The sequence below is a fragment of the Haematobia irritans genome, chromosome 2, assembly GCF_050003625.1.
Source record: "Haematobia irritans isolate KBUSLIRL chromosome 2, ASM5000362v1, whole genome shotgun sequence".
NCBI classification, from domain to species: domain Eukaryota; kingdom Metazoa; phylum Arthropoda; class Insecta; order Diptera; family Muscidae; genus Haematobia; species Haematobia irritans.
In genome coordinates, this window is record NC_134398.1 from 124,579,510 (window position 1) to 124,604,359 (window position 24,850).

At 36.2% G+C, this 24,850-nt stretch overlaps 1 protein-coding gene across 1 annotated transcript; it reads right to left on the bottom strand.

Annotated features, from left to right (window-relative positions):
* Window positions 1–4,164: 4,164 nt before the first annotated feature.
* Window positions 4,165–16,605, bottom strand: LOC142226203 (MPN domain-containing protein CG4751). The gene is made up of 6 exons (XM_075296089.1): window positions 16,158–16,605; window positions 15,688–16,045; window positions 8,499–8,586; window positions 8,241–8,410; window positions 7,929–8,177; window positions 4,165–7,860 (listed from the first exon to the last, which is right to left on the bottom strand). Exons 1-6 carry the CDS (start codon window positions 16,491–16,493, stop codon window positions 4,778–4,780), a joined length of 4,284 nt encoding a protein of 1,427 aa, XP_075152204.1. The 5' UTR covers window positions 16,494–16,605; the 3' UTR covers window positions 4,165–4,777.
* Window positions 16,606–24,850: the final 8,245 nt, after the last annotated feature.

Sequence of the window (24,850 nt, forward strand, 5' to 3'; positions counted from 1 at the left end):
ATCTGGGGGCTATATATAATTATGTACCGATATGTACCAATTTTTGCATGGTTATTAAAGAACGTATACCAACACCATGTACCAAATTTCAGCCGGATCGGATGAAATTTGCTTCTCTTAGAGGGTCTGCAAGCCAAATTTGGGGGTCCGTTTATATGGGGCTATACGTAAAAGTGGACCGATATGGCCCATTTGCAATACCAACTGACCTACATCATTAACAACTACTCGTGCCAAGTTTCAAGTCGATAGCTTGTTTCGTTCGGAAGTTAGCGTGATTTCAACAGACGGACGGACGGACATTCTCAGATCGACTCAGAATTTCACCACGACCCAGAATATATATACTTTACGGGGTCTTAGAGCAATATTTCGATGTGTTACAAACGGAATGACAAAGTTAATATACCCCCATCCTATGGTGAAGGGTATAATAATTAGATAAAATCGTTGCAACACTTGTAACAAATTTGGGTTTATTTGCTCTTTAAGAAAATACTTTATTTAAAAGAAGCCACATCTTTTGCTCGAACTCAATACCAAACTCCTTAAGTGACGGCGAAAATCTTTGGATCAAAATATTGTTTTTAGATTAGAAAGAGGGAATTTCGTTTGTCTAAAATTTCGTCCCGGAGGAAGATATTTTTTCTTTGGGAGTACCGAATACGGCCAGTAGGTAGTTTGCTGGTTTAGTGTACAACGAATGCTTTTCATTTTTCAGCAGATCTTTTGCTACCTAATTACAAATTGAATGTAAAGTTGCTAATCTAAATACAAAACAATTTGGCGTGCCATTGCTTTTGTGCTGAAAATTCATCAAAGATTTATAAATTTTGAAAAGATTTTTTTTAAATTTATAACCGCCAAATTCGAAGAAACCATGTTGAATTCTCGTTCATATTTGTCGGCTATTATTAGTCGTTCACTACCTTTATTTGCAACTGCTAAATTTCTTGCTAAAATATCGGAACCAGTATCCACTTTTGTTTTCACACATTTTAAAAATGTTGATACAATTTTCGTCACTTCTAGACATAAAGTCAAAATATCGGTCTTGCATTCATGTTGAAGCTGATTTAAGATGTACTTTATTAGTAATAGTACCAATTATTTAATCATTGTTAATCATATTTTAAGGTTTTGTAAATATTTTCTTCTGTTCGTTTGGGTAAACAAAATTTGTTTTAGGTTTGGTGGGGAAGCTCTGGTCTATTCCTTTCAACACTATTATGGTATAGTATTTTCCTAACAATCGAAAGAAAATGTCAGTAATAACAGCAAATAAGTTACATGTTTTAGCAGTTTTCCTTTGGGAGAAATACACATTCACCAAAATATTTCCAATTAAAATTTTAATCGAATTTTCAAAACTATTCAATTAAAAAATAACTGCTTGAACAAGTTTTTAATTATAACAAAAATCAATCATAATAATTAATAGTATCAATTGGTCATATATCTACCATTTTTGCTTACATTTTTTACAAAGAAATTTGTCACAGCAGAAAAATTTGCTAAAACAGCAAAAATTCTGCTGAAAAATACCAGTCCTTGTTTGTCATATTTTGAACAAACAAACAAAAATACACGAAATCAGGCAATAAGTAGTGAACCCACCAGGACCTAAATTGTAGGTTCATTTTAGAAAATTTTAACTAAATTGTATTCCAACTGCCGATATTGGATTTTTAATGTTGCGCAAAGGATTTCCAAGAACCGAAAAAAGTTCTTTTGGACACCCAAAAATATTTTTTTAATAGACATAGAAGAAAAGTCTGTAGAAAAAGAGAAAGTATTCAAAGATTGCTGTAATTATAACAAGAATATGTTTTGTATTTGCCCAAAAATCTTAATATTTATCAAATCAAGTAATAACAGCGAACAAAATATTTGCCGATCGCAGGTAGGAGTTTTTAAGGATATTAGAGTGCAGGTATATATTTCTTTTCTGAGTTACAAAATTGTAGAGCAATGGTGTTTTATTTTGCTCTTAAAGTTGCATTTTGCAGGCTAAATTCTTTGGAGACAAAGGTGGCAAAGATTACTATAAACAAAGATTAACTTGCTTAAAGCGATAATTTTACCAAAAAAAGAAAACTTCGTTGGTCAAAAATTTCGTTTCGGAGGAAAGAATTATTTTTTCTTTTTAAAAAGCAAAAATCGATAATAACGCCTCACGGAATTTTCATTAGTAGATATATAGCAATGCATTTCTTATGGGTAGCGGAAATTTCCACTAACGGTTTATAACGGATGAAAAGGAATGAGAGTTGGTTGAGTTTTGCCACAATTCTCCACTAGAGGCACTATTGGATCGTCCTGGCAACTTCATCATGGAAGTCTAACGCACTTATATGTCCCAAACTCCAATAATATATGTTATACTCTGATCTGACATCTATTTCCTCCTTGCGATTTAGATGTTGGATTTTTCACCGATTTTCATAAAATTTAATGTGGTATATTAAAATGGATTCCGTTCGATTTTAGTCTTTTCCTACTTTTTTTAAAATGATTTTTTAATACAAAAGTAACTAAAAACACTTTTTGATAGAGAACCGGTTTAGGTTCCCCTTATTAAGAAATCTGTGAAAAAACATCTGTGCCGTCGCAATTAAAAAAAATAAATAATCAGTAAAACAAAGATTGATGAATAAAATCATTGAAATACTTGAATTTACATTACATTTACATCAAAAAACAGGTTTCTGAGTTACAGCATCCATGCAAATAGGAAAGATAAAGTGTCACCTTTTCCAGTGCACTTGACGACGACAGCAATGACCTCAGTCACGGCGTTGGGTTCTTTGCGCCGGATTGACCCGATGATTCTTACTGATCGGCCAGCGGCTGCTACATAAGTGTACATCTTGTTTCGTCCGTCTTTTTGTGTTGGAGGGGGTGCATATATATATGTTGGTCCAATCCGAATAGAGGGAAACCCCGGACCATGGTACTGTACAGTCTGCCGAATTGTAAATGTGTCGAATTTCAAATGTTTGTCTAAAATTTTTATTTTTTATTTTATTTCTATAGAAAAATTTCTCAAAATTTTATTTCTATAGAAAATTTTCTCAAAATTTTATTTCTAAAGAAAATGTTTTCAATATTCTATTTCTATAGAAAATGTTCTCAAAATATTATTTCTATAGAAAATTTTCTCAAAATTTTATTTCTATAGAAAATGTTCTCAAAATATTATTACTATAGAAAATTTTCTCAAAATTTTATTTCTGTAGAAAATTTTCTCAAAATTTTACTCCTATAGAAAATTTTCTCAAAATTTTATTTCTATAGAAAATTTTCTTAAAATTTTATTTCTAAAGAAAATTTTGTCATAATTTTATTTCTATAGAAAATTTTGTCAAAATTCTATTTCTATAGAAAATTTTGTCGAATCCTTATTTTTATAGAAAATTTTATTTCATGACCAATTGAAGCCATTCCTTACGGTCAACCATACCAGACTTTTCGCATAGTTCCTTTATCTGGATATAAGCTGATGTACCGAATGCGCAATACAAAATAACACAACACACCATTACAACAACAACAACTTCTCCCGATGGAATAACACTGTGACCTCTTCACCTACCAGCTCCTAAAAAAATTCCGGGCGGGGCAAAACCATGCCACATGCAGGAGGGTACAATCTGAACGAGCCAAACCCATCCACTTCTACTTCAGAAAAGATTTATTATTATTGGCGATGTCAGTGATGAAGTAATAAGGACAACATTGGAATCCATGCAAACGCCAGCTGTTCAGACGGGTGGGTTGAAGACCTCCACTTGTCGGCGATGACGAGAAACGGCTGTCTAGAGAGACCACATCGGTAAACAGTTACATCTCACTTCCGAACCCAGCAATTAACGATGTTTGCCCAAATCGGGGACGTTCCCATTAAGTTACAACTCTTTGCGTGATGTGGGAAACCAACAGACCTGACATCTACCTCACTCTAGGCTCATCAGCTCGCTTCCTCGAACCAAATGTAGAAGCTTGAATGGCTAACGCTTGTAATTTCCTTTGTCTTTCGTTTTTTCCCCTTATTTGTTCATACATAAAATTCCAGGGGCTACAAAAACAACAACCTCAGGAAGTTCACAATAAGACTAAATTCAGGGAAAATTTATCACAGAAAAAAGAGAAAAAATCACAGTGTTTTTGTTTAGAGTAAAGTATATTTATAGTTCATTGCTCTCTTCTAAGAATAATTTATAATTAAAAATATAAAAAGAAATATATAGAATAATAAACAAAATATATGAATGGATGTATATGTGTTCCGTAATATTATCTCACCATCGTTACTTAAAAGCAAAAGAAAGGGAAAAATCGAGCAAGTAGTTGGTTGTCTACTTAAAATTTAAAAATATTAAAAATATTTTCCAAAACATAAAATTTGTTTACACAAAAAACTATAAACGAATATTGAATTTTCAATAGATTTCTCTTCATGGTCGTAGTGTTAATGGTGGGTCATGATGAATAGCTTTAAAAGCCAAAAAAGGAAATGGAAACAAAAAAGGCAAAAAGCTTTGAAAATATCTTAAACATGGGAATACTAAGACGACACAATATAATACGCTAAAAACTACTACAAGTAGGTATTTCGATTTATTTCCGTGCGAAGAGGGATGCATGCCAATCATAACTCTCTGCAATTTAGAATTTAGCACAGCACCCCTTTTCGTTTTAAAAATTATTGCGAATAATACTAATTAAAATCTTAAGAGTTGTACAAATTAGCGAAGAGGACATGGCTGCGGTAGTCCTATTCGTTCGATAGATTCAAAACATCATCGCCAGTCTTAGGAATTTTAGCAGGTGGTGGTGCGGCCAAATCTGCTATTGAGGAGAACTCCATACGTTTTTTTGTGCCCACCCCCGCTAGACCAGCAGCACCCAAACCAGCACTCAATGCAGCCAAAGAACCGTGGGGTGCCAATTCCCCATAGAGTCGTGTTAAGTCTACGGGTGGTGTATTCGATGGACGACGATGGGAGGAAGAGTTACTACCATCCGAGGGTGCCGGTGAAGGAGTATTCGATGGTACACTTGATATGGCTAAATCGACTGCACTGAAATTGTATTTTCCTCCTCCAGCATTGGAGGAGCCACCGCTAACAACCGATTTGGTTGGTGTTAAACGTTCCAAGGCCGGTGAGGCTGACGATTCACGATTGCGCGATGAAGAACTTGTTGACTTGGGTGGTTTCATCATCATGGCATTCAGAGATTCTTGTTGTATTTTCAGCAAAGCTGATGGCGACATAAAGAGATTATTGGCTGCCAAAGTAGACTTGGCCAATGGGTCGGGAATACCAAATTTGCCCGGCTGCTGTTGATGTTGTTGGAAGAAAGCGGCATAGTCTTGCATTTTTTCTTGGGCCAATGCATTGTAGTACGCCGCAGCGGGATCGGTTAAGGGGGATGGAGCTCCAGTCGAATTGGGTCCAGAACCTCCACCCGATTTCGAAGATGAGGGTGTATTCGATGATGGTGGGGCTGATGTGGGTTGTGCAAAGAGGGCATTCAAATCAGCAGCTGCCTTATTTTGATGATACAGCAAGGCATTCAAATCGGACTGTTGTTTCTCCGACTGCAGTAATTGGTTTAGCATATCAGTCTGTTGAGACAATTGCTGCTGGGCTTCCTTATGTTTTTGCTTAGCCGAAGAAGAAGACGAAGTCGAAGGACCACCAGCACCTGTCATACCAGCTGTGAGTAGAGCCGAAAGCTCATGAGGTGTTGGACCACCTTTTCCGGTGAGTGCTGAGAATTGATTTGTTGGATCGAAAAGTTTCGAGTACGTTTGCAATAAAGTGGTATAGTCGGCATGCATTTGTTGCTGCTGCTGTTGCTGTTGTTGTTGCTGTTGTTTCTTTGAGCTCGGTGAGACTGCGGGCGGTACGCTTATAGCAGCAGCTGCGGCAGCAGCGGTCATCTGCTGTTGCAGGAACGCATTCAAATCGTTTGTTTTCGACTGTTGTTGCAAGTAAGAATAAGACTGCAGAAGATTGTTGTAGTCAGCTGAAAGAGCTGCAGCCGAAGCCGCTGCTGCATTAGCTGCCGCAGCTGCTGCTGAGGAATTTTTACTTTTGCTCGACTGCGATGAGGAGGGTGTCAAACCAGCGGCACCAGCCAAATAACTGAAATCAGCCCCAAATCCCAAAGTACCCAAGGTAGTAGCTCCCAGAGCCTCGGCCTGTTGCAATAAAAGAGCTGCATATTCAGGAGAACGTATAAGTTCAGACATCTTAAGGGGGTCATTTTTGAATTCATCCAATTCTTTCATCAGTTTGGTCTTATACGAATTAGAGCTGTTCGATGATGACGACGACGAAGACGATGAAGACGACGACTTTGAAGATCTCTCTGACTTCGACTTGCTGGGGGCAGGAGCCGGCGTGGGAGCAGGGGCTTGCGGCAACATATCTTGTAGGCGTGGCATATTGAATTGTTGAGAGTAGGCTGCTACAGCGGCTGCAACATTGGGATCCGAAAAATCAGGCATACCACTCGCAGCAGCTGCAGTAGATACTGCTGATGATGACGAACTATTTTGCGATTTGCCTTGGTTCGATTGCCCCCCACCACCCACTTTAGCTGCAGCGGCTGCCAATTGATTTAGTGATGTATTGCCATATTCCTTGCGCTGTTGGAACAAAGCAGCCAAGTCACTCTGTAGGAAGTTGGGAGGCAATTGCCCGGCCAATTGGGCCAAACTAGCTGCCATCAAATCATTGGCAGTTGGCAAATTGTGCGTAACCGAAGACGATGACGCTGATGGTGGAACCAATCCTCCGGTGGAGGGATCAAACTTATTAGTGGGCGTTATACTGGGACTGTTCCGTGCTATATCGCTAATACTAAATTTACCAGGACTAGGTGCTGGCGAATTCCGGGTTCTGGAGGTGTGCGAGGAAGTATCCGACTTGGCTGGTGAAGGCGAAGCCCTCACAGGCAATTCAAATTTAGCTGGAGATGCCGAATTAGATGGTATTGTTATGGGGCTATCTCTTGGTGAGGCAGCGGGCAAATTAGTCACCGCCACCGGGGGTATGGTAGGAATTGCAGGTGGCATAGGTGGCATTAAAGCCGATGCTGGAACAGTTGTAACAACCGGTGTCGGTGGTTGCGTTAAGGGAGGAATGATGGGAGGAATAACCGATGTGCTGGTTGGCGCTGCAGGAGGCACACTTGCTGTGGGATTCGGTGTAGCCAAAGGCGATAACATACGTACAGGATTCATATTCAATCCCGATGGTAAACACAATTGTTCTTGCAGTGAAAGGACTTTTAGTTCGCTGGCTTTTTGTTCGGCCTGCTGTTGTTGTTCCTCTGCCACTCTCAAAGCTTCTTCAGCTGCACTTATCTGCTTAGCCAATGTTTCATCAGACTTAACCTCTTCATCACCTTTCAAGTCGGTCTTTCCATCTGCTGGCAACTTTGGAGTTTCTTCTTTTACGTCAATTATTTTTATTGTCTTTGGAGGAATGAAATCATCCTCTTGCTCACAACCCAATACTGCACAAATCCAATTCCACAAGGCCTTATCATTCTGTTTCATTGGGAATTTGGGATACAACGTATTCTTCAATTTCTCGATGAAGGTAACATCGTCGCTGTAAATATTCTGGAAACGGACCACCTCATTGCGAAATAGAGAATAATAGTCAACACAAGATTGTATTTCCGAACGAACTTCTTCGGGGACCTCTTTATCGGGTAGCACAGAGTATTGCATTAGCATGGGGCGACCATATTCCAGAGCTTGCTTATTCTCGTTGGGGGGTAAAACCCAAATAGATTTTACGACTGATTCCAAAGTGGGATTCTCATCGAAGTAAGGAGCTACAAAAGAGAATAAACCCCGTAAACTTAGGTACTTTGAAAGCAAGGAATACAATATGCCAACTTACATATAATCAAGGATACACAAGGTGTATAGGTAGCATCTGAAGCTCCCCTCATTTTGATTTGATAATCCAACTGAGCATCGCAATCACGTAAAGTGGGCTCAGCTTGAAATTTAGGATGTGAATGATACCAACCCACCAACAAAAGCTGATCCTTAAGCATATTCTTTTGTATATCACGTTCAATATCGGCTGCCTTTGAACGATCAAATCGTGTATTACGGCAAGGATATGCCTTTGTGATAGCCAATGCTAATACAAAAATAAAGTTCTTAGTTAATTTCAAAGGGGAAAATGTTTTAACTCTATACTCACTATGTGAATTAATATCCCATGTTCCACCAAGGTATCCACATACTTCATGCATTGTTAAATGACAATGAAAATCAGCCAAAAGCAAAGCAGAAGAGTTAATGGTTAAAAGGAATGGTTGTAATTTCCCAACCGAAGTGAAGGGTACTGCTTCGATGAGCATATTTGCATCACTGTTTAATAAATGAATAAAGAAATGGAAATTGTTTTCAATGAAGAATATGTGAAAACTCAAATTGGTGAAATCTATTTTAAACTCACTGCATAACATTACGATTTGTAATGGTATTGTGTTGAAATACGGTACGTTTTACCACCGATAATGGTGAATCACATTTCTTATCTGCATCTGAAAAATTTGAAAAATAATGGTTGTTTATAAATACATGTTTAACTTTGTTATAGTAGACTGAAAATGTTTATTTTATAATTTGTTTAAACATTGTTTATATATCATTGTCATTAATATTACGGACCACCTGTTTAGTTTTGAAATATAGTGTCGTATTAAAAATATGGAAAAATCGATCAACGATGTTGTTTTCACAGAATCTTTAATTTCGCACGCAATATATAATTTGGATAATTTGCATGTTTATAACCCTTATTTAACTGACATTTTACATTCGGCCTAAGATAGCATCAGGCAGACACATGTACCGCCTAAAAGTATTCAAAAATATAAAAGGGCATTGTTATATAATCATCGGTAAAGCTTACTGAAAAAATTCAATGCTGTCCAGAGGAAGTTTTGAGAACATCATCAACATGACAAACGATTGCTTCAAGTTCCCCCGGTCGATTTGCATGATTAGACCTAATTTCCCATCAGAACCATCGGGACTCAATAAACCTGCTGAACCTAGATACCAAGAAATTAATCTAGAAATTTCTAACATGAACGCAATGTAAGTTAGAAGCCGATAGAGAAATGTTGTGGACTACAGTAAGAGCCCTCTCGAACTATTGCGGGTGGGAAAATATGATTCAAGCGCAATAGTTTTTAAACAGTACTTCAAGGGTTATTCCGATAGTGATAAATCAATTAGAAGAGCCATTCGTCGCATCCTTGGTCTCCAAGACAAACTACAATTTATCTCATCCGATGTTACCGATGTCATCAAGAGCACTAAGGCCTCCATGGTTGCCACCTTGGACACTTTGTCTGTCTTCTATGAGAAGAAATAGGAAAGACTTCTCTACCAGCGTGAACGAAAAGGATGGGCGCTGAATTACAAGGGCAGACGCCAGTCGAAGGGCGATGTATCAGTCATTGTTCAACCGCTAACTATCATCTACTCCAAACTTTCCTGAGGGCATAGATATTTTGTGTTTTTCAATCGATTCTAGCATCCAGGCTTTTTATTGGCGACTCCTGTAATCTGTTAAATATCTATCTCGTTGAACGTTCGCCTAATTTCACTGCAAAATATGTGAAAAATCTATCACCAAACTACCAGCTCACTCACTATATGGTATCAAGCAGTACCGCAATACTCCAACTTATGCGTTATGTTAGGGGGTAACCCTGCAATCATAAACATAATAATTCGCAACAGCGATAATACTGAAATTGCTAGACAAGGATAGCAATAAAGCAAAAACTGACGCGCACAAAGCAACACGTTCAACCGCGTTTTTCAGCGTTTCTATTATTGTATAGTTTTACCATTGTTAAGAAGAATAAGAATAAACACTTTGCTTTATATTGTTAACATTAACAATTATAGTCTTTTATTTAACATAAAAGTACAACATTTGTGGCGACGAGGACGGAGCAATAAAATTTTTTCTAATTTTATTCAAGTTATTGTGAAATTCTTATAAGCAAAATGTCCGACGACAAAATTGTAAGAATTTTGGCTGAACAACAAAAAGCTATGAACGCACAAACACAGTTGCTCGAGAAACTCGCAGAACTAATCAAAGGGAAGGAGTCATCCACATCCACTGCAGTTTCCCAAACAAATTCAGGCTCATCTAAAGCCGCACTTATGGAGTCATTGGCACACTCAATGACAGAGTTCGTCTATGAACCAGAAAGTGGTCTCACATTCCAGACATGGTACAACCGTTTCGAACATGTGTTCGAAAGGGAAGCAAGCTCTTTGGAAGACCATGACAAAGTGGCTCTTCTCTGGAGAAAAATGTCAAACCAAGTCCACGAACGCTTCACAAACTACGTTCTGCCAAAGAAACCCACAGAAATGCTACTGAAGGACACAGTCGATCGTCTAACAAAACTTTTTGGTAAAACTGAAACACAAGTTGCACAGCGCTACAGATGTCTACAGCTGGCGAAAGCAGACAACGAAGACTTCAGAGAGTACGCAAGTCGCGTGAACTTGCAATGCGAACTTTTCAAAATGAACGAATTGCAACCCAATCAATTCAAGTGTCTTATTTTCGTACTTGGTCTCAAGTCCAGTAAAGACAATGAAATCAGGATACGTCTTCTCAAAATGCTCGATGAAGAAACCGACGGCATGAATTTGGACAAATTGGTGGATGCAACACAAAGGATCTTAGACCTGAAAGCAGACAACTCTTTGATCGAAAATCAACAAAAGGTAATTTGTGCTGTTACGAAGGCAAAAAGCGATCCTAAGCATGCAGACCGAACACCAAAGACACCCTGTTGGTTTTGTGGAGATTTACATTACGTTAAATTCTGTCCCTATCGAGATCACAGATGTACCAGATGTCACCAAACTGGACACAAGGACAACTACTGCACAAGTGCAAGAACTGGCAGTACAACAAAACCGTCTCATAGTGGAACCAAGCAGAAAAACAACAAAAAGTCCAAAAACAATTTTCGCACAACGGCAGTTTTCACAACAAAACAACTAAACTTCAAGGAGCTTCGTAAGTATGTCACTGTACATTTCAACGACAAGCCCGTGAAACTGCAAATAGACACAGCATCAGATATCTCCATGATTTCTGAGTCAACATGGAAAAATATCGGCAAACCCGAAGCTCATACCACCACTGACAGCGCTAGTGACGCCAACACAAACAACATTAAACTTCTAGCTAAGTTCAACGTAAATGTCACCATGAACAACACAACAAAACGTTTGCAGTGCTACATCACAGATGTAGATCAACTCAATATCATGGGTATCGATTGGATACAAGCATTTGAACTATGGGACAAACCAATTTCGATCTGGTGTCGTCAAATTTCTCTTGACGATGAAATAGCGGCATTAAAATCTAACTATCAATCTGTATTCGACAATTCTAGTCTCGGACTTTGTACAAAAACACAAGTTAGAATCCAATTACTGCCCAATGCAAAAGAAATTTTTGTGCCAAAGCGACCAGTCCCATATGCGGCAAGAGTAGAAATCGAAAATGAACTGGAAAGACTTGAAAAAGCCGACATAATTACACCAGTAGACACGTCAAGGTATGCAGCACCAATAGTAGTGAGTAAACGGAACGGGAAAATTAGAATTTGTGCAGATTACTCAACTGGACTAAATTCAATCGTTGAGTCTAATCAATATCCGTTACCAACGCCAGATGAAATACTCTCCGATTGCCATACAGCAACAATTTTTAGTCATCTTGACCTATCAGACGCCTACCTTCAAGTGGAAGTTGACGACGATAGTAAAGAGCTTCTTACTATCAACACCCACAAGGGTCTGTATAGATTCAACCGCTTGACGCCCGGCATCAAATCGGCTCCAGGGGCATTTCAGAGGATAATGGACCAACTTTGCAACGGCATAGATGGAGCAAAAGCATACATAGACGACATTATGCTTGCCAGTAAGTCAATTTCTGATCATATTACTAATTTGAATTCGCTTTTACAGAAAATTCAAGAATTTGGTTTCAAGCTCAAGTTTGAAAAATGCCAATTTTTCAAAAACCAAATAACGTACCTCGGACAAGTCATCAGCAAAGAGGGCATTCGACCCGATCCGAACAAAATCGACGCCGTTCGAAACCTAAAGGTACCTCAAAATATATCAGAAGTTCGAAGCCTTCTGGGTTCTATCAACCATTACGGTAAATTTGTCAGCAACATGAGAAATTTACGCAAGCCTCTAGATGACCTATTGAAAAAGGATACACCATTTCAATGGACCCCAGATTGTCAAGCGTCATTGGATGAGTTTAAGAAGATTCTCTCATCGCCTCTTCTTTTAACGCATTACAACCCGGAATTACCGATACACGTCGCGGCCGACGCTTCTTCACACGGTATTGGAGCAGTAATTTACCACACATTCCCAAACGGCGGTATGAAGGCGATATATCACGTTTCAAGATCCCTCACACAAGCAGAGAGGAATTACAGCCAAATAGAAAAGGAGGGCTTAGCGTTAATCTTCGCAGTGCAAAGATTCCACAAAATGTTATTCGGACGCAGGTTCACGCTACATACCGATCACAAGCCTTTACTAACTATATTTGGTTCCAAAAAGGGAATCCCTGTATACACCGCAAACCGACTACAACGTTGGGCACTAATTCTACTTGCGTATGATTTTAAAATCACATACACCAACACAAAGGATTTTGGTCACGCAGATGTTCTTTCAAGGCTAATCTCGAATCACGAGAAACCACCTGATGATTACATTGTCGCTTCAATATCACTCGAGAAGGACATACAACACGAATTGAGCGAGAGCATGTCAACTCTAACAATATCACACGAAATGATAGTAAATACTACCAAAAAAGACAACGTTTTGCAACAAGTCATCAAGTACATGCAAAATGGTTGGCCCGAAAATAGTAAGACAATGAACGCTTCCGTTCTTCCTTTCTTCAACCGTAAGGAATCACTCTCAATGATAGACGGATGTCTTATGTTCAACACCCGAGTCGTAGTACCCGGTATTTTTCATCAGAAAATTCTCAAACAACTGCACCGAGGACACTTGTGTGCTGAAAGGAGCAAATCGATTGCACGGAGTTACGTGTACTGGCCGAACATCGACAGACAGATTGAGGAATATGTTCGTAAGTGCCAAAACTGTCAAAAGGCGGCAAAAAGTCCGGTTAAAACCAATCTCTGTTCATGGCCAGTCACATCCCACCCGCTTGAGAGGATACACATCGATTATGCTGGACCTGTAAAAGGCAAATATTACTTGGTGATTATTGACTCATACTCAAAATATCCAGTAATATATGAGACACAAACCATGACTGCAATCGCAACAATAAAACTACTCTGTTTGGTAACCCAGAACAAATCGTATCAGACAATGGCACTCAATTTTGTTCTGAGCAATTTCAAACATGGTGCAAGGAAAGAGCGATCTTACACACAAGGACAGTGCGATTCCACCCAAGCTCCAACGGGCAAGCTGAACGATTCGTCGACACGCTTAAGCGAGCATTGAAAAAGATGGAAGGGGAAGAGAATACCACAGCAGCACTTCAAACATTCTTGGAAGTATATCGTTCCACTCCAAACCCCAATACTTCAAATTCCAGAACTCCAGCGGAATCTTTTATTGGTAGAAAGATGAGAACTGTCTTTGACGTCATTATAAGACCAGCTCCAAAGGAACCAAAATTTAACAAGGAAATGGAGGAGCAATATAACAAGAAACATGGTACACGACCTAGATCTTTCGACCATGGCGATCTAGTCTACGCCAAAAACTTCAAGGGCAACAAGAGCTACTGGGTTCCTGGAGAAATCATAGAAAGAATTGGTAAAGTAATCTATAATGCACTCATCGACGTTGGAGACAAAAAGATACTCGTCAGAGCACACGCCGACCAACTTCGAACAAGAACCGCAGATATTTCATGCGATGAAACCACTTCGACAGGATTACCTCTAGACTTTCTACTGGATGAATTCAAAATTACACCTACTCATCAGAATGAAGACTTTGCTACACCACCATCTTCACCAAACTGGGCTCCTCAACGTATAGTATCCAGAAGACAGCCAGTGGAACCAGTATCGCGGTCTCCGCTTCAAATCTAAAGAGGGAGATGTTAGGGGGTAACCCTGCAATCATAAACATAATAATTCGCAACAGCGATAATACTGAAATTGCTAGACAAGGATAGCAATAAAGCAAAAACTGACGCGCACAAAGCAACACGTTCAACCGCGTTTTTCAGCGTTTCTATTATTGTATAGTTTTACCATTGTTAAGAAGAATAAGAATAAACACTTTGCTTTATATTGTTAACATTAACAATTATAGTCTTTTATTTAACATAAAAGTACAACACGTTACAATCACAAATTCTACAAAACGCCGATATGGATTAACCCTTCTCAATAATGCTAGTGATATTTTTGAGTTTTTCAAAGTTTCTCTAAGTGGTTTACTGATGTCATCAAGAGCACTAAGGCATCCATGGTTGCCACCTTGGACGCTTTGCGTATGTCTTCTATGAGAAGAAATAGAAAAGACTTTTCTACCAGCGAGAACGAAAATGATGGGCGCTGAATCACAAGGGCAGACGCCAGTCGAAGGGCGATGTATCAGTCATTGTTCAACCGCTAACTATCATCTACTCCAAACTTTCCTGAGGGCATAGATATTTTGTGTTTTGCAATTGATTCTAACATCCGGACTTTTTATTGACGACTCTTGTGAACTGTTAAAAATCTACCCCATTGAACGTTCACTGCAAGATATGTGAAAAATCTGTCACCAAACCATGGTCACTCACTATATGGTCAAGCAGTACCGCAATATTCCAACTTATGCGTTACAATCACAAATTATACAAAACGCCGATATTTTCTTCAGCGATGGATTAGCCCTTCTCAGTAATACTAGTGATATTTTTGAGTTTTTCAAAGTTTCTCTAAGAGGTTTCTGCGCAAAATCGATCTCCATTTGCTATAAAAACTTAGTCCGCTGTCCATTGAGCTAAACATAGAATACTAATTGATGGGTATATAGAATAGACAATGCGAGACCGAAATAATGGGCTGCCACTATACATAATCTAAATAGCAAGATCTAACGTTGCACATATTAGACAGGTTATGAAAAGTTTTCGTGAGGATACAGTAGGGGAAACTGTGAACACATAAAAATTAAATCCAGTTCCCGAAGTCCAACCATTGCCGATAGCACCGGAGGACCCAAATAAGATCAGGCATGCACACACCATATGTCCCACTTGTCCGGTATTAATAGCAGAATTGACGAATTTCATAAAAAACAACGTCAATATCAAATAAAACACTTTCTATCAAATATTATGTAAAACGTAATTTTTATAGGAAGACATAACTAAGGCGAAAGAACAGAATCTTCATTTCAGCTAAATAAAAAAAATAGATATATCATTAATTCTAATTTCTCCAAAAGCTAAATTCGGAATATATGCATATATCGAAATTGACTTTCTGATTATAAAATGTTAATAAATTACCTACAACTAAAATCCCCTCTTAACTTTTTACGAACTTATTTTGTTGTTTTAAACTTACCCATGTCCATGTCTTCCGATATAGAATCCTTTTGCAATGCACACTTTCTAAGCCAACTATTCTTAAATGCATCCAATTTCTTGCCTTTGTAACGAACAGAAGCCCAGCCACAACCACTTTTCTTTTCGGGATTTATAATACGTTTACAACTCATTGCCCATGCACTGGGTGTCAGGAAAACCGTTTCAGTCTCTTGAGATTTTATCTTACCATCAGGTAAGAGATCGCCAACAAATTTCTGGCCCAAATATTCAATGGTCATAACAGATTTACCAGGCTGTAATACATTAGCGCTCATCAATGTTTGTAGAGTAATATTGCGGCCTGTTCCATTGAAGCCTTCAAAGTTCTCCTTAGTCTAGAAAGAGAATAACAAAACAGAATTGTTTGCAAAACATTGATTCGCACGTTGTTAGATTGTCTACTATATTTCTCTATTCCCCTTCGCACACAAAACCATATACACCTACCTCATCGTCTGCATCGTCATCGGCCACGTCGCTGTCGTCGCCTTTATCCGCAACGCTATCAGCGTCTAAAGCGACAACTGCACCAGTTTCGTTGGCAGTTCCAATACCTGCAGCACTTGTACTCTGCACCGCTGAAGTCACAGTGGCCAACGTAGACTGAGAAGTCATTGTGTCTGTCGTTATTAGTGCTGTCGGGGCTTCATTCATTGACTGCTGCTGTTGTTGTATTGCTATTGAGGCGTCTGTTTCTTCAGGCATATTAAAATCGCTCCTTTCCCGGTCATTTCCTCCGGATCTCTCACTTTCTCCAAGATTATCAACTTCGCCTTCTTGCATTTCACTATTTTTTATGAATTTTATTACAAAATTTCAGAACTTTTTTTATTTTTACAGATTTGTGGAGATTCAGAATTGTGTATGCTACGATTGAATTGGAAGTTTGACGTCAGCGATGCTAAAAATAGTAGTAACCGAAATAAGTGTAGTAAATTTGTATACCAAATAAATTGTGTGAAACGTATTTAATGTGTCAAGTCCCACGAAGGTAGTGCCTGGTAAAACAAATCCTCATTCACACTTATGCTAAGTTTACTCAATTAACGAATTTCACTTTTTCGAGATTTTCAACACAAAAACAAGATTTCAAAGGTCAAAAAAGCGTAATTTGAGTATAGAGTGAACATAGTATTGCAAAGATTTGTTTTGTTAAAGTATATCTAATGTGTTGTTCACACTATAAGTGTATCCGGACGATAATGCCCGCGTCCAACTATTCGCGACATATCCCAGATACTGTTTAGACTATGAGTTATGTTCGAAGACATAATCGATACTACAACTTTCTAATGTGCTCGATACACCATTTATCAATATTTATGTTATCGTCGACTCTGTAGATTCTTTACAAACACACACATTTTGTCCGGATATACTTATAATCTGAACGGCGAATTATTTGAACGTACTGTATAATGCGTCTTACAGACTATAAGGACGGAATATCTGTGTTTGTAAAGAATCTTACATTGTGTACAATCAATACGACAATTCGTTGATGACTAATTAATAGTCGGTAAATGTGTTATCGATCCCATAAACATGCAGCAGTATCGATTATGCCTTCAGACTTAACTTATAAGGTGGGTATTAAGTTCGAGTTTTTTCACTGAAGTGAAAACTAAATCAGTAAAAAAAGGTATAAAATTATACATATTTGTTGCAGATTTTATTATAACTTGATGGGGAATAGCCTATAGCAAGTTTTCGCAAAGTTTATATTCCTTAAAAAGTATTATTAAAGAAAAGTAATCGTGAAAGAATGGCGATTTTAGCGGCTAAACTCGAACTTAATACTCACCTATAATGTGGCCAATATATGAGATATGTTCGACACGACCACTGTCGTTCGGATAAACTTAAGGGCACCTTATACGGTCGGATAAACCCTGCGAAGCAACACGTTGCGGCGACAAATCCGCTAGTATAAAGCCATGTTCGCGTGTTGCGGGGACGTGTTGGCATAAAATCAAAACGACTTTTAGTTTTTTTCTGGTTGGGAGGCACAAATCTTCACGTGTAGGGCTGTCATCCGGGATAAATCCCGTCACGAAATCCTGGGATTTTCGGAACGGGATTAATCCCGAATCGCAGGATCTTTTTTTTTCGAATCCCGGGATTTTGCGGGATCCCGAAAAACTACCCTGCCAACATTTCAAAGTTCCATTTCATCCTCATCGCTACAACAGACTCGTAAATGGCACTACAACAACCGCCAACTGTGATGGGGGAAGCTTATCAAAAAGTACAAAATGTACATGAAAGTACATTATTCTTAGAAGAGAGATTTTATATTTCGTAAAACGCCGAGCGCAATTAGCTTATTATAATTTATTTAAATACAAAGGGAAATGAAAACATTGTTACTCTGTTTAAAATTATGAAAGGTATATTGGTGAACAATTTTTGGAACAAATCTAGTTTAGCACAAGTTGTTAAAAATAAACAAAATTTTTTTTTTGAGTGGAGGAGAAGGGATTTTAAGTCGAAAATGTAAGTAAAAAATTTGGCGGAAAAGCCTAGTTTTCGAGATATAGACATCTGAAAATCGGTATTTTTGCTGTCAGAATTAACAAAAATATAAAGGAAAATTTTTGTTAATTCTGACAGCAATTTTTCATGAAATGAATAAAATTCCGTTTTTGCGTATTTGGTAAAAATAGTACATTTTAAGCAGAAAATATTAAGTAAAAATTTTGTCGGAAGAGCGTAGTTTTCGAGATACCGTCCTGTACTCTGTCCATAGACTTTCTCCTATGGACAGAGTACAAAGTGGGCTAACGCAAACCCAAAGTGGAAAGGTGGCCGGCCTTCGGCCGGGGGTTGAGACTTTCTTCTATGGACAGAGTCTAAAGTGGGCTAACGCTCTGGGTCCATGTTATTCGAAATATTTTACTTTTAGGATGATTATGTGCGATGGATACTAAATCCAATATACATGATAATGAAAACTTTAGGGGCCCGTAACTCCGAAAATAGGTCTTTCCGCCAAAAAGTGGTATATTACATTTTGTGCTTAGAATCGAAAAGTCTTCACGCTGGCCCAATCGGACCACTTGTACTAAAGTAAATTTAAGCCCAATTTTTGACGTTCCAAATGGAACAAAGTGATTGCTTTTCAGATATTTTTCCAGACACGCTGCCTCCATCGAGAATAAAAACACTGGTTGATAGACGCTGCAACATGTAACTTGCTACTTGTAATTCAACATCATTCTTTTATTATGTTAAATGTGAAGTGATAGTCGTATAAATGTTATATTTATGAGATTTTATAGATGTTCAATCAAAAAATAAACATCTAAACAATCGTGTTTTAGTTGACCACAATGATTCTTTTACAACTATCTTAAAATTCACTTTTTCTGATTGTTTGGCGTCGTTATAAATTTATTAAAAAAGGCACCTAATAATTGCACTCATGCGAAACCTTTTTGTAGTAACTTGGCGTGGTAAAACTTCTCAATAGTGACGGCGCTTTTCCGACGAGTTTTGGACGTCGTATACGATTGTTTTCCACAGAGTGGGGATTCTCGGAAGCAGGGCTGTGGAGTCGGAGTCTTGGAGTCGGAGTCTGAAGATTTGGCTGGAGTCGGAGTCGGTGTCGTAAAAATTTTGCTCGACTCCGACTACGGCTAAACCAAATTTTTTAAAACACTTCACATTTTTGTAACTAAAAAAGTTTTTACGCAAATTAGTTTCCAATGCGTTATGCATTCGATCAATGTACACCACGATTGGAAATAAAAATCAACTTCCAATTACGGCTATAATTTTATGTTTCCTAGAATGTTAGACTAGCAAATGGGCTGGATCGATCCATTTTAATCCCCATATCAATTTATTTGAAATAATTCGAACAATAATTCTAATTTATTGTATTTAATTTTATTTTAAGGCTATATACCTACACACATATGACAGAAAAAATTGTCAAAGCTGTTTTTTATAGAAAATTTTGTCACTATTGTATTTATATGGAATGTTTTGTCAAAATTTAATTTCTATAAAAAAATTATTCGAAATATTATTACTATAGAAAATTTTTTTCCTATAGAAAATTAAGTCAACATTTGTTTCTATAGAAAATAAAAAATAAAACAAGTATATACAGCAGTATGTTCGTCCGGGCCAAATCATAAATACCCACCACCATGAATCAAATATACTAATTTCCTTAGAAAATTTCATGGGGGTTTGATGACAGATCAGTTTAACCAGTTCGCATCCCGAAAATAAATGCAAAGATTTTACCTATCAGATTCCGGATTTATAAGAACTATTTTTGTTTGAGTTTTAAAGGAATCATAAACATATCCTGTAAATGTGCAAGAAAATTAAGAAAAAATACCTTGATTTGAAATCTAAAATCTATAGTACACCAACTGTTTTATGATTACGAGAAGTAATATCTGGCAAATTTACATTTATGGTAAATGCACCTTCTGTACCCTCAATATCTGAAATCGGTCTATATGGAGGCCTTACCAGCGTTGCAACAACGAATTTTTATTTTGGACCAAATTTTTCCAAAATTCGTACCAATGGACCAGTTTTCTAATTTAAATTAAAATAATTTAAAAGTTACAATTTTTCTAAAATTTTTCTTCGAAAGAAAATTTTTTCAAAATTTTATTTCTATATAAAATGTTGACCTCATTCTATTTCTATCAAAAATTTAGTCCATGTTTTATTTCTAATGAAAATTTGGTCCAAATTTTATTTCAATAGATTTCATTTTAGCCAAAATTTCAATTTAGCCAAAATTTAATTTCTATAGAAAATGTAGCCAAAGTTTAATTCTATTGAAAATTTAGCCAAAATTTAATTTCTGTAAAAAATTTAGCCAAAATTTTATTTCTATTACATATTTAGCAGAAATCTTTTTCTATAGAAAGTTATCGCAAAATTTTATTTTTTCTTAAAATTTGTACAAAATTTTTGCATAATATTGTATCCCAAAATTTTTTAAGTAGCTTATTTCTATACAAAATTTTGTTAAAATTTTTATTTCTATGAAAAATTTGTTAAAATTTTATTTCTATGAAAATTTTGTTAAAATTTTATTTCTATAGAAATTTTTGTCCAAATGTTATTTCTGCAGAAAAATTCCATTTGGTCTGACCATCGGACCAACTTCAATAATTTTTTGGGCCTATTTTGGTCCAATCGGACTAATGGGGCTACGCCAAAAACATGGAAGGATACGTACAGTATTCAGCACATCTATTGTAGTTCTAGTATATAGACCCCAAAACGGAGGGCCGGTTTATAAGGGGACTATATCAAAAACTGGACCGATACACAATATATTCGGCACACCTCTTAATGGTCCTAGAATATCTCCAGATTTTCAATTTCAGGCAAATTGGATAAAAACTACGGATTGTAGAAGTCCAAGAAGTAAACTCGTAACATCGGTCTAAAAGGGGGCTATATCAAAACTTCGTCCGATAATAACCATCTTCGGCACGCCTTGTAATGGTCCTATAATACCTCTAGATTTTCAATTTCAGACAAATTGGATAAAAACTACGGATTCTAGAAGCTTAAGAAATAAAATCGGGAGTTCTGTCTATATGGGAGCTATATTAAAACATGGTCCGATAATCACCATTTTCAGCACTCCTCCTTATAGCCCTAGAATACCTCTAGGTTTCCAATTTCTGGCAAATTGGATAAAAACTACGGTTTTTATAAGCCCAAGACCCCAAATCGGGCGATCGGTTGATATGGGAGCTATATCAAAACCTGGACGGATCTAGCTCATCTTCGACATGACAAACTTATTATACCCCTGTCACCATTCTATGGTGGTGGGTATAAAAATATTTTTATGTAGAAAATTTTGTCAAAAATTTATTTCTATAGAAAATTTAGCCAAAATTTTGCTTCTATAGAAAATTGTGCAAAATTTTATTTACACAAAAAATTTTCCAAAATTTCTATTAATAATTTTTTCAAATTTTTTTCCATAGAAAATTGTGCCAAAATTTTGTTACTATAGATTTTTTTAATACAAAATTTATACAACATTTTATGTCGATAGAAAATTTAGTCAACATTTTATTTTTATAGAAAATGTAGTCTAAATTTTCTTTCTATAGAAAATTTTGCAGCATTTTATTTCTTTAGAAAAATTTTTCTTTAGCAAAATTTTATTTACTACACAAAAAATTTTCCAAAAATTTCTATTGATATTTTTTTCAAAATTTTATTTCTATAGAAAATTTTGTCAAAATTTGTTTACTATAGTCTTTTTATAGAAAATTTGGTAAAAATTTATTTATATAGAAAATTTTCTCAAACATTTATTTATATAGAGAATTTAGTTCAAATTTTGTTTCTATAGAAAATTTTGCAAACTTTTATTTACTACACAAAAATTTTTCCAAAATTTCTATTTATATTTTTTTTTCAAAATTTTATTTCTATAAAACAATTTGTCAAAATTTTATTTATGTAGCAAATTTTCTCAAATTTTTTTCTTACTGATACTCACTGCTAAGTCGAAAACTGGTAAAAGTGACTCAAATTTTGCTATATAAAAAATTATGAATGTTTCCCAAATATTGCACGAGATTTTGTAGAAGTCTGATTTCAGATTTTATCAAAATGTTGATCTAAATACAAAGTTGTGCAGAGTATGTTACAATCGGCCCGCCCGACTTTAGACTTTCTTTGCATTTTTATTTTTTGCTATAATTGTGTTACGTCCCATAACGTTAGATTTAAATTTTAGGTACAGAGATTTTCTAGAAGTATATACAATTTTGTCTAAATCGATTCAGATTCAAATTCATGCATATGGGAATATAACCCTTTATAATAATTTTCGTCCACAAATACATATACTGTCGGTATCTTCTCATATTATGATGGGTATTTATATCATTATTTTATTTATTAAACATTGCCCTAAATTTGAAATAAAGAGTTTAATTGGTATAAATGCGAAATTAAGACCTTTCTTGCACACATAAATAAATACGATACTTTATATCGATCCATGTATATACCCCATATATATCCCCTCAATAGAACTACAAATTAGTGGTACTAAAATGAGATTTAGTTATATTACCCGGAGTCGACTCCGGAGTCGGAGTCGAGCTGATGAAAAATGCTGGAGTCGGAGTCGAGCAAAATTGGATCGACTCCACAGCCCTGCTCGGAAGTGTCGTCAAATTCAAAAAATGTTGGCAGGGTAATCCCAATTTGTTAAATTTGTGGCTTTTTAGCATTATTTATTAATAAATTGGAGTCTTCATTTAGTGCAAACAGCCCTTAGATTTCATAACCGACAAATTGGGTTATAGGCTCTACACCAAAGCACATTTAGGAAGGTAGTTTCTTGCTATTAGCTTTGATTGTCGGTATTTGCTTAATGGCATAGGCGTAGCTAAAGGGGTTTTATGGGTTTGTCATCTCCCCATACCAAATTCCATGCAGTATTTCTTCAAACTATGATTATATATCATTGGTTTCTTCCCATTTACAAGAATTTATTTTTTTCTCTTTTTGAGGTATCTTCACAATGAGCAATGTTGCTAGTCTGCTGAAAAAGGAGAAGCAGTCACTGTTTGCTGAAATAGCACACATTGTCTGCTATTTCTTAAGCTCGATTATACTAAAACATGTTTTAGTTTGTCTGAAATATTCTTTATAATAGGTATATTAATCTTATCCATTAAACTAATTCCCATTAATACCCACACCCTCAAAACAAATCGCTTCTGTAACATCTCTGCCAACATTTTTTTATTTGAAGGCCCTTCTGAGAATCCCCACCACGTCAAAAACAGTCGTATACGATATCCAAAACTCCTCGCAAAAGTGCCGTCACTATTTGTACCACGACAAGTTACTACAAAAAAGTATCGCATGAGTGCAATTATTAGGTGCCTTTTTAGATAAATTTAGAACGACGCCAATAAGAGCCCCTTCAAACTATCAGAAAAATTACATTTTAAGATAGTTGTAAAAGAATCATTGTGGTCAAGTAAAACACAATTGTTTAGATGTTTATTAATTGGATTAAACATTTATAAATTCTTATAAAAATAACATTTATATGACTATCACATCACATTTAACATAATTTTTCGCATTAATAAAATAATGATGTTAAGTTACAAGTAGCAAGTTTCATGTTGCAGCGTCTATCAGTCATTGTGTAATAAACACTCGATGGAGGCAGCGTATCTGGAAAACTATCTGAAAATCTATCACTTTATTCCATATGGAAAGTTGAAAATTGTGACCAATATACCTTTCACAATTTTAAGCGAAATAACTATGTTTTCAGCACTGCATTTTTGTTTTTATTTAAATAATTTATAATAAGTGCTTCTTTTATATATATCATAAAAGAAAATCCTTAAAATCGTTTGTTGAGTACGAAAGCAATATGAAATAGTTTTTAATTTAATTTTGTGTTCATATTTTTAGTTAAGTAGCAATTTGAAATTGCGTTCTAATTTATCTTTAAGTTCTTTTTTTATGGTTTTTGTTAATAATACGAATTAAACCAAATTTGCTTAATGTACTATAATTTTTTGATACTTAAAATATTTAAAGAAAAAGACAAAATCTTTCAGTCAGAGAAATGCGTCTTCTTTGCTAAGGAAAATTCGCAATTCGTATGAAATTTGTGCTTAAGACAGTATTTGTTTACAGTGGATACTTGTAAGACTACAACCGAATAGAATACTCCACAGACGCTCCAAGTTCTAAATTCGTAAAAACATAACTACGAGGGCGGTTCGGAAACTTCTTAGCCTATCAATGAAAGAGAATAGTTAGTTTTTTAAAAATATTTTTATTTTTCAATATAATCTCCTGAAACTTCAATACACTTAGGCCAACGCTTTTCTAGCAATTCTATCCCTTGATTAAAATAGTTTTCCTCAAGGTCTTCAAAATAGTGGTTTACAACTGTAATTGCATCTTCATTTGAGGTAAAACGCTTGCCAGCAAGAATTTTTTTTTAGATTGGGGAACAAGTAAAAGTCACTGGGAGCTAAATCAGGAGAATAAGGTGGGTCAAGCAACTCGTACTTTAATTCGTTGATTTTAGCCATTGTTAAAACACTCTTGTGCGCTGGTGCGTTGTCTTGATGAAAAATTATTTTTTT

Excerpts from the sequence above, each read along its gene's own strand:
- LOC142226203 (XM_075296089.1), bottom strand. The coding sequence starts at position 16,493 with ATGCAAGAAGGCGAAGTTGATAATCTTGGAGAAAGTGAGAGATCCGGA. Across the intron at positions 8,587-15,687 it reads ATCGGAAGACATGGACATGG|ATGCAGATAAGAAATGTGAT; the intron begins GTAAGTTTAAAA and ends CAAATTTTTCAG. Across the intron at positions 7,861-7,928 it reads TTGTGTATCCTTGATTATAT|CTCCTTACTTCGATGAGAAT; the intron begins GTAAGTTGGCAT and ends TCTCTTTTGTAG.